The sequence below is a fragment of the Salvia splendens genome, chromosome 1 (assembly GCF_004379255.2).
Source record: "Salvia splendens isolate huo1 chromosome 1, SspV2, whole genome shotgun sequence".
Lineage (NCBI taxonomy): Eukaryota > Viridiplantae > Streptophyta > Magnoliopsida > Lamiales > Lamiaceae > Salvia > Salvia splendens.
The window spans coordinates 8,934,557-8,952,636 of NC_056032.1; the positions used below are offsets into that span (position 1 = coordinate 8,934,557).

At 36.9% G+C, this 18,080-nt stretch overlaps 1 protein-coding gene and 1 pseudogene across 1 annotated transcript; one reads left to right on the top strand and one right to left on the bottom strand.

The window, feature by feature from the left end:
- Nucleotides 1–3,164: 3,164 nt before the first annotated feature.
- On the bottom strand, nt 3,165–4,749 carry LOC121795333. Its single transcript, XM_042193861.1, has one exon. It carries the CDS (start codon nt 4,383–4,385, stop codon nt 3,414–3,416), a length of 972 nt encoding a protein of 323 aa, XP_042049795.1. The 5' UTR covers nt 4,386–4,749; the 3' UTR covers nt 3,165–3,413.
- A 6,963-nt stretch (nt 4,750–11,712) lies between these two features.
- On the top strand, nt 11,713–17,976 carry LOC121740894 (annotated as a pseudogene).
- The last annotated feature ends 104 nt before the right edge of the window (nt 17,977–18,080 follow it).

An 18,080-nucleotide genomic window follows, 5' to 3' on the forward strand; every position in this document is an offset into this window, starting at 1 on the left:
ACATTCAAGACTATAAGGCCACCCTCAACGCATCACGCGGGTGGCTCGAAACCCGTCACGCCGGGACGAGACGCGTTGCAGCAACCCGTCTCGTCCCCAGCCCGCCGAGCGTCCCGCCCCGCCAAGACGGATGGCGAGCCGTCTCGCCACGCGCCAGTGCGACGTGGCGCACACCGGCGCCATGCGTGACGCTCACTTGCCGGCCCGCAAGTGGGCATCGTCTCGCTGACGCAATAAATCATTATTTTTAATTCGAATTAAAAAAAATAAAAATAAAAAATCGAAAAACGGTAATATTACCGTTATTATTACCGTTTTTTTTCTTTTTTTTCTTTTTTTATTTTATTTTTTTACTCTATAAATACTCATAATTAATTATCGTTTCACACACAAATACACATCTATTCTTCCCAAATCATCTCCATTTCCTCTCCAATTTTCATCTGACCTCTTATCACAAAATGTCCGGCGACGGAAACTATGGCGGTGGCGGCTCCGGCGGGTTTGACATCAACGCGTTCGGTGACTGGGGGCATGTACAATGTCTTGGGTGGTGGTTCCGGTTCGTCGACGCCGGGGGGTACCAACCACCCCATTTTTATGTGGATGCATACGTCCGTCCCTCCGCCCCGATGTATTCGCAGGGATTATCCCAGATTCGGGAGGATTATTCGGCTGAACCCACTCCGGAAAGAGGCCGAGGCGGTGGAGGCAGCCGAGGCGGTGGAAGCTCCAGGGCGGAGGCGGAGGAGGAGGAAGATGATCTAGGCCGGCATTCATACAACCCCAAGGAAACGCTGGTTGTGTACAACGCCTGGATGAGCGTCTCGTACGATCCCATCGTCGGGAATCAACAATCCCGAAAGTGCTTCTGGGAAAAGGTCACCGAGGCCTACCACGAGATTAAGTCGAAGGGGTCATGTCGCCGCATATTTAAGATGCTCCGCGCTCACTTTGACCAAGTCGACAGAGAGGTAAAAAAATTTTGTGCCATCTACAAGAGTGAAGCGGCTCATTACCAAAGCGGAGCCACGGGAGCTGACATTCTGAGGTCGGCTTTGCGAGTCTACTTCGACGACACCGACAAACAATTCAAACATGTCGATGTTTGGGAGGTCGTCAAAGACGAGGAAAGGTGGGCAGGCGGTGTCCGGTCCAGCTCGACCTCGACCTCGAAGCGCATGAAGTACACGATGGGTGGCAAATACTCGTCTAGTGAGAGCGGTTCGGGCAGCGCCGCACAAGAGTTTGCCTTGCAGGAGGTTGAGGGCAAGGTAGACGATGCCGAGGGGTCCTCCCATGGGCGCCGTCGGCCGCAAGAGAGAAATGCGGCGAAGGCGGCTAGAGGGAGGAGGGGCCGAGCCGCATCAAGCCAGGCGGGCTCTGGCTCGGAGGCACCCTCGAACTCCCTAATGTCCATGTACATGACCGCCATAATGGCGGATACTTCCCGCATGACTCCTCCCCAATACCAAACCTATCTTTCCGGAATTTAGTTTATGGCAAGACAACTTGGTATTCCGCCTCCAGGTGGCTTCAGTGCACATCCACCGCCTTCGGTGGATGATTCACATTTTCTATAAAATTGCATTTTAAATTATGCAATTTTTATTTTTTAGAATTTAAATTATGTGTTTTTTTAAAAAAATTTGAATTTTAAGTTGTAATTTTATTTTATGTTGTAATTTTATTTTATTTAATGAAGTGTGTTTTTATTAATTGAATTTGTTGAAAATAAAAATAAAAAATGAAATTGAATGAATAGTAATTTAAGAGACGGTCAAGGGACAGATAAGAGATGGAGGGTTGCAGGTTCCGTCCCTTAGTTAAGAGATGGAGTAAAAAAGTACAGTGTGGCCCAAGAATAGTAATTTAAGAGACGGTTAAGGGACGAATAAGAGACAACATTGCAGATTACCTAACTTAACATCAAATATTAATAATTAGCGTAGATAAAGAGATCCAAAAAAATTCAAAACAATGAAAGTAGGGGTGAGCAAAAAAACCGGAAACCGAACATCCGAACCGAACCAAACCGAAATTTTGAAATTCGGTTCAGTTTTTTCGGATTTTCGGTTCGGTTCGGTTTTAAAAATAAAAAAAATCAGTTTTTCGGTTCGGTTCGGGCGAAGAAAAAAACCGAAAAACCAAAAAACTGAATTATATATATATATTTTATTAATTTAATATATTATACATTATATATAATATATAAATTCTTTTAATATATTCTACTATATAATATATATTATATGTATTATTAATTTTATATTATATATAAATATTCTATTAGTATATATAAAATAAAATAAAATTCACATATATAAATATATATTTATATTATATTTATTTTTTTCAGGTTTTTCGTTTTTTTTTTCAGGGTTTTTCGTTTTTTTTAAGTTCGGTTTTCGGTTTTTCGGTTTTTCAGTTTTTCGGGTTCGGTTTGGATTTTGAACTAAATTCGGTTTTGGCAAAAACCGAACCGAAACCCGAATGCACACCCCTAAATGAAAGTAAGACTGAAAAATCCAATATTCAACCAACATATTTTACTTATCTTATTGTTTATAATATATTACTATTATTATGATGATTTTTCATTTTCCTCAAATCTTGGTGATGATTAATTGATGTAGTAAAATAAAATTAAAGCGTCTTATAGTAATGAATAATGATTCAGTAGCTTGACATATTGCTACACAGGGGGTTTAATAGTTTTTTTTTCCACTTTTCTATGTTATAATTGTGATTGATTGAAGACACATCAGGCGCCAATATATCTGTATTACCAAATTTTCACGTGCCAATATGTCTGAATTACCAAATTTTTACTAGTTAGTAATAGATCTATAACATTTTTTCCATACTAACAAAATTACCTAATACTATGAAGAAATAGACTTCCAGTAATATATTTATAAATGGAGTATGTAATGGTATTTTCATACTCCAAAATATACAAAAGTACCTAATATAAAGGTTAATATTTTGATACTCATTATACAAAAGTACCTAGCTAATAAAATGAAATACGCTTACTTATATTGAAAGAATTAGCTTTCACGAATACAAATATACTGAGATGGGTACTATTCAAACATGCACATCTATCATATATGCCCAAAACATACATTTGTTTCAAATGAAATGTGATAAATACTCCCTTCAGCAATTTTATTATTCAAACATTAATTATAGTATTTGATTCAGCAAATTTGGACTAAATAAATCAAGCCACATACATCCATGGGAAATGAATTGGAACAAAAATCACAAATAAAAGTGATTATCAGCATCTCCCCGCACATAGCAGCAATGTTTTCTTTTTTCTTTTCCATGGAATAGGAAATTTAAACATCCCACACATACTCTACATTTGATAATAATTATTGTGTGAAGTGGATCGATCGTTCTCAACCGGATGAAATTGGATTAAGTTTTCTGGTAAATCCAGTGAAGGCGCCATAGCTCTTGGAGCTGAACCCCAGGCACCCAAACAGGCCTTGCCGGTACGGCAGAAACGTCTTCTTCTTCATCTCCTCCGCCTGCGCTCTATTCGCCGTGTAATGCAGCTCGTGCGCCGACGGCCTCCGCCACACGCCATTCGCAGGTTTCCCAGCCGCCGGAGCCTTCGCTTCTCTCTTCGTCTCAACTCTGCCTTTCTTCTCGTCGCGGGAGGCGGTCGCCTTCTTCTTCTCCTTCGCCGGAGAGAACGAGATAGGCGACCAGAACTTCTCCTTGCTGTTCGCTCTCCCCTCGCTCATGCTCCGGTGCAGAAGATCCTTCAGAAATATCCACTTCTTCGAGTTCCTCCCCGACGACGACGACGACGACCGCGACGATGAAGCCGAGCAGGACGGCGTCGTCTCGGCCGACTCATTGATCTCCTTCGCCTCGCTCTCCCGGACTCCGCTGCTGAAGCCTTGCCACTCGGAGCGCAGCGGCGACATGGATCTAGCTTTTCGGTGCGAGTATTTCGCAGCTTCGCGCACCTTCAGATCTCCGGCGTATTTGCCGCCGCACAGATCCAAAACCGGCCTCGGAAAATGCGACGACTGCCTCATAGGCCGGATCTGACCGTTGAAGAACAGCTCGTCCGCCGACGTCATCGAGCCGCTGCCCAAACCGGTAGGAGAAAACCTAGATGAAAACTCGAACTCGAATGAACCGGAATCAGACGTGAGAAACACGGGCGCGTCGTAGTCCGGCTGCGATGATTTGATTTTGAAATGCATGGGGCTGGCAGGAGCGCTGTGGAAGTAGCCAGAGGGCGGAGCATGGGCGGGGCTGGAGGGAGCGCTGACGAAAGGAGTGGAGCAGGAGCTGTCGATGTCGTGGCTGAGGCGCGGCGGGTCAGCGGCGGAGGGGAGAGGAGAGAGAAGCATTATTGGAAAGAGAAAGGAAGGAGGGGAGCATGGGGAAATGGGGATTCTGAGGGAAAGACTGACTAATCTTGTTGGACACGCAATTATTGTACGCAGTTGCAGAGAGGGAGCAGGACCAGGGCAATTTTTCTGTAGCCTTGGGTCTTTGGGTAGTTGCGTTTGCCTCAACTTTAGTTTATTCTCCCTCAGTCCACCGGAGAAGGAGAAAAGTGGGGAAAAAAGTCAGTGGAATAGGGTACCACTGTATAATAGATTTAAATGAAATACTCCCTCCGTTCCATAGTAGTGGGGGCATTTCTTTTCGGCACGGAGATTAAAAAAGTAGAGAGATGAAGAGAGAATAAAGTAAGAGAGAGTAAAGTAAGTGAGAAGAAATGTGTTAACTTTTACTGAAAAGGGAAATGACTCCACTACTATGGAACGTACCAAAATGGCAAAATGACTCCACTACTATGGAACGGAGGGAGTATGAGTTAAATGAGTTACTGAAAGGTGAGACCCTATTATCATTTATGGTAAAAATGAACCGGGATTCCTATTCGTGGACGGATTAAAATAGAAAAATGAGACTCCTATTCGCGGACGGAGGGAGTATAAAAGAGTGAACTATACCTAATCTTTAACTTTCGCATATAAATGATACCTGATTTTTATTTTGTATCGTTTTTGTACCTATAAATCACATTTTTGATACCTAATGCAATTTTCTCCCCAAAATATCCTCTAAACAAATTCATTTTTCTATTTGTGTCATAAGGCCATCCACAATAGAAATAGCCCAGCAATAGCCCAGCCATAGCCTAGCCACTGCCACATCATCAGCACTAAAAATCCTCCTGCCACATAATCAAAATAAGCAAATAGCCCAGCAATAGCCCAGCCATAGCCTAGCCACATACTATCCACATCACCATTAACAAATATATACAAAATGCAATAATTAACAATAACGCAATATACGACATTTAATTTACGAGACATATACGGGAAAATTCACTAATATTAATAAAATTTAAAAAGTACATAATTAAAAAAATTACATAATTAAAAAAAATTACATTAATTAAATTTACAAATGAAAATTTAAAATAACATTACAACTTAAAGTTAAAAAATAAAAAAAAGACATAATTAAAATCTTAAAAAAATAAAAATGACATAATTTAAAATACAATTTTATAGAAAATCCTTGAATGAGATTGTCCCACATCGAAAGTGGAACATAAAACATTCAAGGATATCTCTCTATAAAAGAGAAACATCCTTGAATGAGATTGTCCCACATCGAAAGTGGAACATAAAACATTCAAGGATATCTCTTTATAAAAGAGAAACATCCTTGAATGAGTTTGTCCCACATCGAAAGTGGAACATAAAACATTCAAGGATATCTCTCTATAAAAGAGAAACATCCTTGAATGAGATTGTCCCACATCGAAAGTGGAACATAAAACATTCAAGGATATCTCTCTATAAAAGAGAAACATCTTTGAATGAGATTGTCCCACATCGAAAGTGGAACATAAAACATTCAAGGATATCTCTCTATAAAAGAGAAACATCCTTGAATGAGATTGTCCCACATCGAAAGTGGAACATAAAACATTCAAGGATGTCTCTATAAAAGAGAGACAACCAAGAATGAGTTTCATAAATTCGCAAGCCCATTAAATATATATGTGCTATTACGAATTTCTAGTATAAATTTATTTATAAAAATTGATTTTTATATATAGAAAACAATTTTTATAAATAAATAATATTTTTTTATATTTGATTTTTTTTTAAAAATTCGAATTTCAAAAATTCGAATTTAAAAAAAAATCGCGCTGGGCGATCCGGGCGTTGCAATAGCGCCGAGAGGATCGCCCAGCGCCACGAAACCGCCCAGCGCTGCGCGGTTTCTCTCTCCAATCGTCCGCTGGGCGACTGCAATAGACCGCCCAGCGAACCGCCCAGCGCCGGCGCTCGGCTGGGCGGTCGCTGGGCGCCTATTGTGGATGGCCTAAAAGATATTTTGGTCATCGATAAAACTAGTACAAAAAAATGATATTGTAATATTTTCTCCCCAAAATATCCTTTATACTATTATTATTATTATTATTATTATTCAATATTAGTATTATTATTTCGATGTTATAAATTAATAATTAATTTATTTTTTAATATCGTTTATACTATTATTATTATTATTATTCAATATTGGTATTATTATTTCGATGTTATGAATTAATAATTAATATATTTTTTAATATCGTTTAAATATACTTAATCATAATTATAATTATATTTAATTATTATAATAATATTATTGTTATAATAGTAAAAACTAGTAGTAATTAATAACTTATAATAATTATTTTATATTAAATTAATAATTAATCAAGTCTTAATCAAAATTTAAAATGGTGAATTGTATTCATGATGATAAAGAGTTGAATATTTTTGGTTAGGTGTTTCAACTAGGGATGTCAATCGGGCCAGCCCACCGGGTTTCGGGCCAACCCTAGTCGGGTTGCGGGTCAATCGGGTGCAGGCTAATCGGATTGTTATTTTTTGGGTTATAAAAGTTCAATCTTAATCCTAAGAGCTCGGGTTTCGGGCTAGCCCATCGGGTTAATCGGGTTGCTACCGATAAAATTAACATGCGATCAATCCAATAAATAATGGTGAAAATTAGTTATATTTATAAAATGTAAAATATTTAATTATGATATATTTGAGATATATGCTTAGAGCATGAATAACGCAAGGGGCCGGGCCGCATCTCGCGAGTCCCGGCCCGTCCCAAGCGTTGGAGGCGGTGGAGTCACGGCCCAGGCCGGTCCCGGGGCCGCATTTGCTGCTCGGTGATGGTCCCGCGTCCCGGCCTGGGCCGGCGTTGGAGCTTCCGGGGCGAGGGGGTTCGGGCCGCAATTTCTAAATTTTTACATTTTGGAAGAGGAAGAAGAGGGAGGGGGAGAGGAAGAAGGAGGAGGAAGAAGAATGAGGAAGAAAGGGAGAGGGGCGATGTGGGCAGATTTGCATTTTTTAATTTTTTTTTTGCATTTTTTTAACATTCTAATTTTTTAATATTTTTTAGGTTATAATTTATTGTATTTGTATTAAAAATGAAATTCTCGAGTTATAAATGAAAATTTTCGTGTTATAAATTTCTGGCGTTTTTTATTTTACGTGTAAAATATGTTGAAGTTGTGAATAGTGTCATTTATTAGTTGCGTCCCGGGTTGTGGCCTGCAGGGTTAGAGTAGTTGGGGCTTGAGCCGCAACTGTAGAAGAATGATGGCGTGGAGGGGACTTGGGGCCGGAAATGGGGACGGAGTTATTTATGCCCTTAAACTCAAACATAAACATGATCAAATACTAATATTTGAGATTTATGCAAAATAAAACATAAACATCAAGAAATTTTAAAGCTTGTTTAGAAATTTAAATATATTTTTTTAGTGAATTTGAAGTTTCTAATTCATTTATCTATTAATATATTAATAAAAACTTAATATATGATTTATATATTTAATATATAAAATGGAAAGTTATTTTTTCAGTAATCTATATTATGAAATAATCAATGAAGTGTCGAATTAGAGTCAAACAAATAGAACAATATAAATTTTATCGGGTTTCTGGACCAGCCTATCGGGTTTTCGGGTTTGGCCCTAATCGGTTGCGGGTTAATCGGGTGCTGGTTAATCGGGCTGTAATTTTATCGGGTTGAAAATTTTTCAGCCCTAACCCTATACATTTGGCGGGCTATAATTTAATAATTTAATTAAAAATAAGTATAAATAATTTAATTTAATTAAATGAGTATAAATAATTTAATTTAATTTAAAATTTTTCAGCCCTAACCCTATACATTTTTCAACCCTTAAATGAGTATAAATAATTTAATTAAAAATAATCAATTCATTTAATTACTTTAAATAATTAATTTAATTAGGTGTTTTGTTATTGATTTATATTATAATGCAATTACATGTATGTATAAAACACTAAAAAGAAAGAAGAAAAAAAAGAGAAAAGAAACAAGAGGAAACATAAACTAAGGAGAAAAAAGAAGAAGAAAGGAAGATATAATACTAAAAAGAAAGAGGAATAAACTAAAGAAGAAAAAAAGAAATAAGAAATGAAGAAAAAACAATCACATATTTGGTTCAGTTTAATTGAAATTTCTAAAAATATCCTTCATAACAAAAAAAAATCACATGCTTGGTACCAAGGGTTATTTTTGTCATGTGGTACTAAAATGATATAAAATAAAGATCATGTACCATTTATGTGCGAAAGAGAAATATCAGGTACCTTTTATGTAGCTCACTCTATAGGAAAACTACAGTTCATAGTTCCTACCTTCATTTATTTTTTATAATTTAAATTTTAGGTTCTACAGTTGATTTTTAAATTTGCTAGACATATAATAATTTTAGCAAATTTGATTATAGATAGTAGGAGTATTCACAACGATGCTCTCCGCGGCGGGACGAGACGCTATTGCGAGTGGCTCATTCTAAAGGGTTGTTCTCCGCAGATTAACAAACTTTATTATATTGATAAAAGGATAATATTGTACTCAGAATGATGCTCTCGCGGCGGGACAAGATGCTGTTTCAAGTGGCTCGTACTGGAGGGCTGCTTTCCGTAGAGGGCTCATCATCTCTTATTAGTGAGACATCGCGCCCTGCCACATGGCGCGCGCCTAGCTGCGGGGTGATGCCCACTCGCCTCCCGCGAGGGGAGTCGATTTTCTGACCATTTTTTTTAATTTCGAAAAATAGAAAAATTTCTCACTTACTCAAATAATACCATTTTTTTCAAATTTTTATTTATTTATTTTTCTCATTTTTAACCTCTAATTCATCCATAAATCATTTGTAAACACTTATACAAACACTCATTTTTTTCACACAAAAACACTATCTCTCACTCATTTTTCTCTATAAATTTTTTTATTTGCATTCTTAATTGAAGTATTGTCTAGAGGCAGGAGACGAGACAGACGAAACCAATTAAGCGACCCCCAAACTTCCACAACTCTTTTAGTGGGAATGTTATTCTCCGCTGTAACGACAGACTCTTCCCATATGACGCGGTCAAAACGAGCGACACATCACCAAACAATTCCGCTCCCCATGTCTTGTTTGAACATGCCGCCACTGTCGGAAGAATATTTTTTTATGGTTCTTTATTTTTAAGATTTTAATTAGGGCATAAATAGCGCTGCGGGCCGGACCGCACTTGGGTCCCGGCCAGCGTCACCGCGCGTTGGAGGAGGGAGATTCGCTGCCTGGGCTGCGCCCGGTGACGTAGTAGCGTCCCAGGGCCGCGCTCAGGTCCGGTCTGGCCCGGCGATGGAGCTTCCGGAGCCGTGACGGAGGTCTCATTTTTTCATTTGGAAGAGGAAGAAGAGGGAGAGGGGCGACGGAACCCCGTTTTTCTGATTTATTTTTTGCATTTGGAAGAGGAAGAGGGAGAGGAAGAAGAGGGAGGAAGATGAAGAAGAGGGAGAGGGGCGACGGAGCCAATTTTCTGATTTTTCTGATTTTTTATTTTGTTTGCATTTTTTTATGTTATGATTTTTAGTTTTTTAGTTTATAATTTATTATTTTTGAATTAAAAATGAATTTCTCATGTTATAATTGTTCAACGTTTTCAATTTTTACAAGTAAAAATTGGTCGAAGTTGTGAATAGTGCAATTTAATAGTTGTGGCCTGGGATTAGGCCTGCAGGATTAGAGTAGTTGTGGCATGAGACTCAAATTTAGGGAAATGATGACGTGGAGGGACTTCGGGCCTGAATCCGGGCCGGGGTTGTGGATGCTCTTATGTACTCCCTTCGTCCCCCAATAATTGTCCACTTTAGTTCCGGGAGTTTTAAGAAATATAAAAGAAGGTGGATTGAAAAAGTTAGTGAGATATGAATCTCACTTTTATATTTAGTATAATAAAATGTGAATAAAATGAGTTAATGGAATATGAGATCTACTTACCATTTATAATAAAAAAAGTTAAACTAGACAATTAATGAGAGACAGGTGTAGTAATTTTTAATTTTTTATACTCCCTCCGTCCCGTGCTACTCGCACGTTTGCTTTTCGGCTCGTCACAAAGTCCTTACACTATTTATAATTTAAGTTAGAATTAATGCATTTAATTAATATGTTAGTTTAAGTTAAGAGCTCTTTTATTAAGTGATGTCTCATTACACCTAAAATTCTTTTTTAATTACACAAAAAAATCAATCCCAAATTTACGGCCTAAAATGAAAAGTGCGAGTAGCATGGGACGGAGGGAGTATTTAAATTATGCAATTTAAAATTTTTAGGATTTAAATGATGTAAGTTTTTGTTTTTAGGGATTTGTAATATCATTTTGAAGTTTTTAATGAAATGTTTTAATTAATTGCGTTTTTAAATTGCAGAATAGAACAATGGAACTTATGAATTGTTAAGAAGTGAGATGAATTATTGTACGTGTTATTTCTTAGTTAAGAAATGAAATATAAATAGTTAAATGTGAAATGAAGCTCGTGATAGTTAAGAATTGACTCTACGCAAATATCACTATTGTGGATGCACTAAGTATCGGTACTAGTTACTCCTATTTAATTTTTTTTCATATATGCAACAAGTCCACTATAGTTTCACTCTACTTGTTTTTCTCATGCTTGGTGCGACTGATGAAATGACAAGATAAGCTTTGCCCTATTTATCATGTCTGCGCAATTTTGGAAAGAAAATGACTTTTTATCTGTAGTGTGATCCTCCATTTTTTTGAATGGAATATTATGGGGTAGATTGATTAAATGAGATAACAAGTGATAGACGTATAAATGTAGTACTAACTAGTATTCTTTTTCGTCAAAATTTTCAATGACCAAAATCATACTCCGTGTGACCAGTTGTTTGTGTTAGTTTGATGCATATATGAACTAATTTTTTAGCATTAAATATTATGACAGACCCAAATTTATCAAACGTAGTCATATTTGAATGTACAAATTCAATATACTCCAGCTATGAAGTCATCATTTAAATATGGATATTGTATGTTACTTGTCCCGATATGGATGATATGGATAATTTTACTACTAGTTCTCGACTCAAGTCGGTTCCTAAAATTGTGATTGTCAAATTATGACTTGATAAACTGTAATCGTTTTGATTAATAAACTTAAATTCCATACCCGCATAATCCTATTTATTAGTGGTTACAAATTTCAAGAGTGGATGGAGATGGGGCACATGATTTCCACCTTCTTTGCTGTTTTCTAGGTCTCATAATCTTCATTGTTTGTTAATTGCTTCACACCCATGTTTCCCCCACTCCATTCTAGACTTTTATTTAATTAAGAAATTTTGCTAATGTATTTACCGACATTTGTTGATTTGATATCTAATTTAATATGGCTTGAACAACTGGAATGTTTACTACTCAGATTCTTGTTTATGGATTTGCTGTTTTTATAAACTTTTTTATTATATATATCAAATATTATACATTTGTAGTGAGATTATTTTTGTTAGAATGTACATTTTGTTTTGTTGTTTCTGCTGAAGTCTGAACCTGATCATTGCTATAGTGCATTTTTTTTTGTCGTTTAAACTTAATTTTTTCCTCAAAGATGCGTAAACATGAATGTGATATGTAGAAGATCAGGGAAGAGGAAAAGAGAAGGCCATGGCCACGTTCAAGTCCATTGAGGCATATGTTCAAGATAAAGTAATTTTCATAATAATTAAGTGATAATCAATGGAGTATAATTGATATTTTTATTAAAATCTATTTATTTTCAATTGGACATAGAGTATGATATTAATTTAAATAATTAGATTTACAATTTTTATGGTGAATGGCAATGGGTCCAAAAAAATCTTCATTTCCACATTTCGCCAATTCTCAGTTTCAAAGGTTTTAGAAATTAGGGCTTTAGCTTTTTTAACTGAAAGCCGTTGTGGAACGGAAACAGGGGAGGGCGTTGTTTATTCTACGAGTCCCCTTCCCGCTCTTATCTCGACACGCCGAATAATCGATTCAATATTCGATTCCTTCCTCGTAGACCACATTTTTACAATTGATGGGAAAAAAACAGTTTGAAATGAAGTATGTTTTGGTCACCGGAGGCGTGGTGAGCGGCTTCGGAAAAGGCGTGACCACCAGCAGCATCGGCGTTGTGCTCAAGGCTTGCGGCTTGCGCGTCACCTCCATTAAAATTGGTGTGTTAGTTATTTTCCGAGTGAAGATTGTGTTTTTTATATGTTAATTATTGTTTATTTTTTTGAATTTCCTGCTGTAATGGCGTTAGCTTGGACCTTGGATTTTGAAAATTGGATTTCGAGTATATTCATGAAGTAATTCCTCCTGAACGTAGTTGCATGAGGCATTTATTTGTTCATTCAATTTTTCTTGAATAGTATTTCAGAGTATGGACGTGATGTGATGATTGATGTGTTAAGTGGTTGTTAGGAATCGAGTTGGATTTGGTCAATTCAGATTTGGATGAGAATGAACATTGGTTTTCTCGATACTTTATTGCATGCTAAGTGCAATGAAATTTCGGTTGTAACGTTGTTATAGAAAAAAAAAGCTTGAAATCCACTGCATAACGTATAAGGAAAATTGTCGGAAAAACCATGATTTTTTTTGTCGAATTCTGGGTTCGTCTGGCAACTTTTGAAATTGGTTGTAAAAACCATGAAATTTAACATTTGTCTCAATTTTCCCATCGAAAAATATTTCGGCTGCCTATTTGTAATATATCATTGATGTGGCGAACATTCAAATTGACGACATGACTAAGTGATGTTCTAAATGCATGCATTGAGAAAAATGATAAAATTCACCTTCTGGTGTTGTCTAATTATAATTTTTTGGATGTCATATTCTATACATTTTCATTCAAATTCGACCTCGTGGGAAAATTTAGAAAAATGTTTAAATAAATGAATTTTTCGGCCGAATTTTAAAGCTGCGGGACAAACCATAATTTGACCAATATTAGTTTCATTAGTTGTATCCCTGCACGGTCTGTATAACTTTATATTTTCTTTCTTCAGTTTGGAGTTCCATTTCGAGATTAATGTGTTTTCCTGATATTTCTTGATTTGCATACTTTCTATTGATAGGCATTTCTATTGTTTGAGAAGATTGATTCTGGCATCATAATTTTTTTTGTATAACCCTGTTACGTAGTCTTGTTTGTATATTAATCTTTTGGCATTTCAATTTAAGTGTTCATTCAGTAATATGGACTTTTTGCACTCTTTGTTAATTGGTGCCTGCTTATTCTCTAGATATGCTTGCAGATCCTTATTTGAATACAGATGCTGGTACGATGTCCCCGTTTGAGCATGGGGAGGTTTTTTGTTCTCGATGACGGAGGAGAGGTATTCCCAACCTTGCAAACCAAAAGTATCAGCTTTACGCTTGCATTAAACTTGTTAGACACTATCCGTCTCACAAGAATTATACATTTAGTTTAGACTTGTATGTAAAACTAACTAGAGACAACAATATTACTACCGGAAAGATATCAGCTTTACGCTTGCATTAAACTTGTTAGACACTATCTGTCTCACAAGAATTGTACATTTATTTTAGACTTGTATAAAGTTTTCTTGTATAGTCTTTATGTGGCTTCGTCCTGCTTAATTGAGAGGCAGAGCTAAAATCTGAGTTTCCTTTTTCGGCAACTTCTTTGGTATGTGGATCTTGATTTAGGTAACTATGAAAGGTTTCTGGATGTAAGACTAACTAGAGACAACAATATTACTACCGGAAAGATGTATCAGGTACTAGTAATGCTAGGTTCCTAGTGGACATGATTATATGTTTTTTCATCGAGTTTAAATTTGAAATCCCTTTTCAGTCTGTCCTCAAACAGGAGCGAAGAGGGGATTATCTTGGGAAGACAGTTCAGGTTGTTGTAATTTTTTAGGGGTAATTTGTTTGGCCAGATCGGGTGATGTTGACTCTTACTGTAGTGCTTTGTTATGTTCTGGGTTGAGTTCAGGTGGTACCCCACATTACTGAAGAAGGTCCTGCAGATGTTTGTGTTATAGAATTGGGTGGAACTGTAGGTACAGATTTTTCTGGCCAAGATCCTAATTCTTTATTTTAAGTCAATCTTCATATTTGTTTTCTCTCAGTAATCTCAATGTTCCTTTTCTAGGTGATATTGAGTCGATGCCGTTCATTGAAGCTCTGTGACAGCTACTTTTCTCTGTGGTAAGACTGCATGAATTATCTTCATGTGGAGCATAATATTTCATATATTATATTCCTTCTTTTTATTACTAATCATTCATTTCTTTCTTTTTGCTTAAGAGTTAGACACCTCCTTATGAGTCTCATAGTCTTAGTTTATTCACTACAATTTGGTTGCTTCTATTTTAGGACCAAATAATTTCTGTCTGATTCATGTCAGCCTTATCCCTGTTCTTGGAGTTGTTGGCGAACAAGTAAATTTTGTGTTTTTTTATTACTTTTTACTACTTCTATACCACCATGCTGTTTACATGCTGTTTTGAAAGCTAAATTCCTGTCTTCCCACATTCCACCGTATGCAGAAAACTAAACCTACACAGCATAGTGTACTCGAGTTGAGAGCATTAGGCTTAGCATTTTCTGGCTTGCCGCTCAGCCGAGGTATATTATTTCTGTGGGAAAGATTTTTTCCTTTATAAGCTAAAATCTTTAAAGAGAAGTTGGAGACTTGAAAGTATGCAAAAACTTGTAGAGACCACATCTCACTGGTCTAAATCCCACAGACAGCACCCACACTGAAACCCATACCTGGTGGCATTTTTGTAATTTTTATGTGCGATGATATGTATAGGTTGGCAATATACTTAATATCCACGATGTGCCAAATATTTGGCACATCCCTCTACTGCTTCGCGTGGGTATTTCTTATCCTAGTAAAAATGTGCACTCTCAATCTTTTTTCCCTATTCAGGTCTTGATTTTTTAATCCTCTGCAGAGTCAAAATGTTCACAATGCCATTCTAACGCATCTGGACCTACAGAGGTGAGTTAAATTTTTTGCTTTTAGCATCACATTCTGCTGTTTCCATGTCTCTTTGCAAGATATATGTTGTTGAGACAGTTGTTTGATTGGTCTATGTTCTCTATATCTGAAACAGAACTTCATTTACAAATTTTGTATCTTAAAGTACTCGAAAGAAGGGTTGCATAAGATATAAGATGAATGAGTGCTGTTTCATGGTGTTGGTCTTTGTTTCAGTGTTGCCAACCCTCCTAATTTACAAGAGTGGACTGATAGAGCTGAAACCTTTGACAATCTCACAAACTCTGTTAGCACCGTACCCCTTTAGTGTGTATACTAGTTATGTTCTTTTCGAATATCAGAATTAAGAATCTCAGTGCTATTACAGGTAAGAATTGCAATGGTTGGGAAATATGTTGGAATGGCAGATTCTTATCTGTCAGTGGTCAAGGTAGGTTCCTCATTCCCCCCCTCTCTCAATAGAGGTGTTTTCACCATTTAATCTATCATGAGCTATGCAATTTAAACTTGTTCAAGCATGCATCTCTTGGCATAATGGTAATATTTGTAGTCTCACCTTAATATAGTAGTCTGTTATCTGGAAATCCCGTTATTTACTAGCCTTGGGCTGTGAAAAATGCATCTTGATTTCATATGTGTGGTATTTAATTCTCTTGCTTTTGTCGCAGGCCCTTTTGCATGCTTGCATTGCCTGTTCGTTGAAGCCAGCAATTGATTGGATTGCAGCTTCAGATCTTGAAGATGATAATGCATTATCTGTATGAATATTTGAAATTTTCGTTCAATGATAATCTACCTTGCCATAATTTGATTTGAGAACCCATATCTCTGACAAGCGACAAGTTATACTTTTTCAATGCAGACACCGGAAGCTCATGCGACGGCTTGGAGAACTCTTCGGGTATTGACTTTTCACTTAGCTGTCCTTTATTTGCTCCATTAATTGTTACACCTGTTATAGTAAACACTGTTTATAAGGTCTAATATGGTTTACGTCTCTTGGTTTCATGATTTTTTGTGGAAATTTGTTAAATCAAGCTATCTATATTTTCTAGAATGCTGCGTGTGTCTTGGTTCCCGGTGGGTTTGGAGATCGGGGTGTCAAAGGTATGGTCCTGGCGGCAAAATACGCCAGAGAGAACAGGGTTCCATAACTTGGGATATGTTTGGGTATGCAGATATCCGTGATTGAGTTTGCAAGAAATGTAAGATATACCTTAATCATCTTTGCCTTTCTTATGACCACATTGTGGAGATACGGACTTCATTCCATCACATGATATTCAGGTTTTGGGCATGGAAAGGGCAAACAGCTCTGAGTTTGATAAGGATACCCCAAATTCTGTTGTGATATTCATGCCAGAGGTAGTTGGCATTCTCATTTTTATTAATGGTTTATTCCACTTTGAAACATTCTCTTATTTGATAGATGACATGTTCCTTGTTGCTAGGGTTCAAAAACTCACATGGGAAGCACAATGAGACTTGGTAGTCGAAGAACACTATTTCAGTCCCCAGACTGCTTAGCCGCAAAGCTGTAACTGCCAAACCATTTTTATCTCCCTAAAATTGCAAATCTATGGATCTTCTTTGATCCCTAATTGTTACACCAAAATTAGTAAAAAAATTGTTATGCCTATTCATTTTGGTAGTTTTTTTTACCAGAATGGACTCTAAGTGCTAAATTGACATGCACATATTTTGCCATTCAGTTTCAGTTTATCTTCCCAAATTAAGGCCATACCAAGTACTCTACCTTGCAATCTTTCATTAGTAGAGCCACTTAGCAGTGTTTCATTTCATGCTTGAGATATTCTAACTATTTATTTTCTTTTACAGATACCACAACTCAGAGCACGTTGATGAAAGACATAGGCATCGATATGAGGTTAACTTGTTAGAAATTACTGCAATTACTTAACTACTTATCTTAAACTTTCAAACCCATCATTATTCATTGTGGTCGTTTGCAGGTGAACCCAGAAATGATCAATAACTTTGAAGAATCTGGCCTAAAATTTGTTGGAAAGGATGAAACTGGAAAACGGATGGAGGTCATCTCCCTGCTATATTCCTGTCTATTGATTACTTTCTAGCATTTATAGTATTATTAATTTGTTTTATTTTTGACTTGCTCTATTTAACAAATACGTGTACCTTTGTTTTATGTACAACTGATTGATAATGCCCGTATATCTTCAAATCCATCCTTTTATGTAGATTTTGGAGCTCACAGACCATCCGTTTTATGTTGGGGCTCAATTCCATCCAGAGTTGGGAGGCCCTCACCACTATTCTTAGGTACTGGGACTGCAAATCTTATAACACTCTAAATACATAATATGAATATGGTTGTGGGTTTGTTTTACTAAGTTGAGGCATTGATTTTTTTATTGTAATGTTCAATTACTACTCTTAGGTTTGATTTTAGCGGCAATTGGACAGTTAGAGCATCCACAATGAGACTGGACTTCACATAGCCCTCACACAGCCTTCACACTGCCACATCATCAGCACTAAAATTCTCCTGTCACATCAGCTTGCCACATCAACTGGACATCAAATAGCCCTCACATAGCCTTCCCACTACCTATCCACATCACTAATAACAATTATATAATTTAATTTACAATCGTATCAACATACGGAATTTAATTTACGAGACA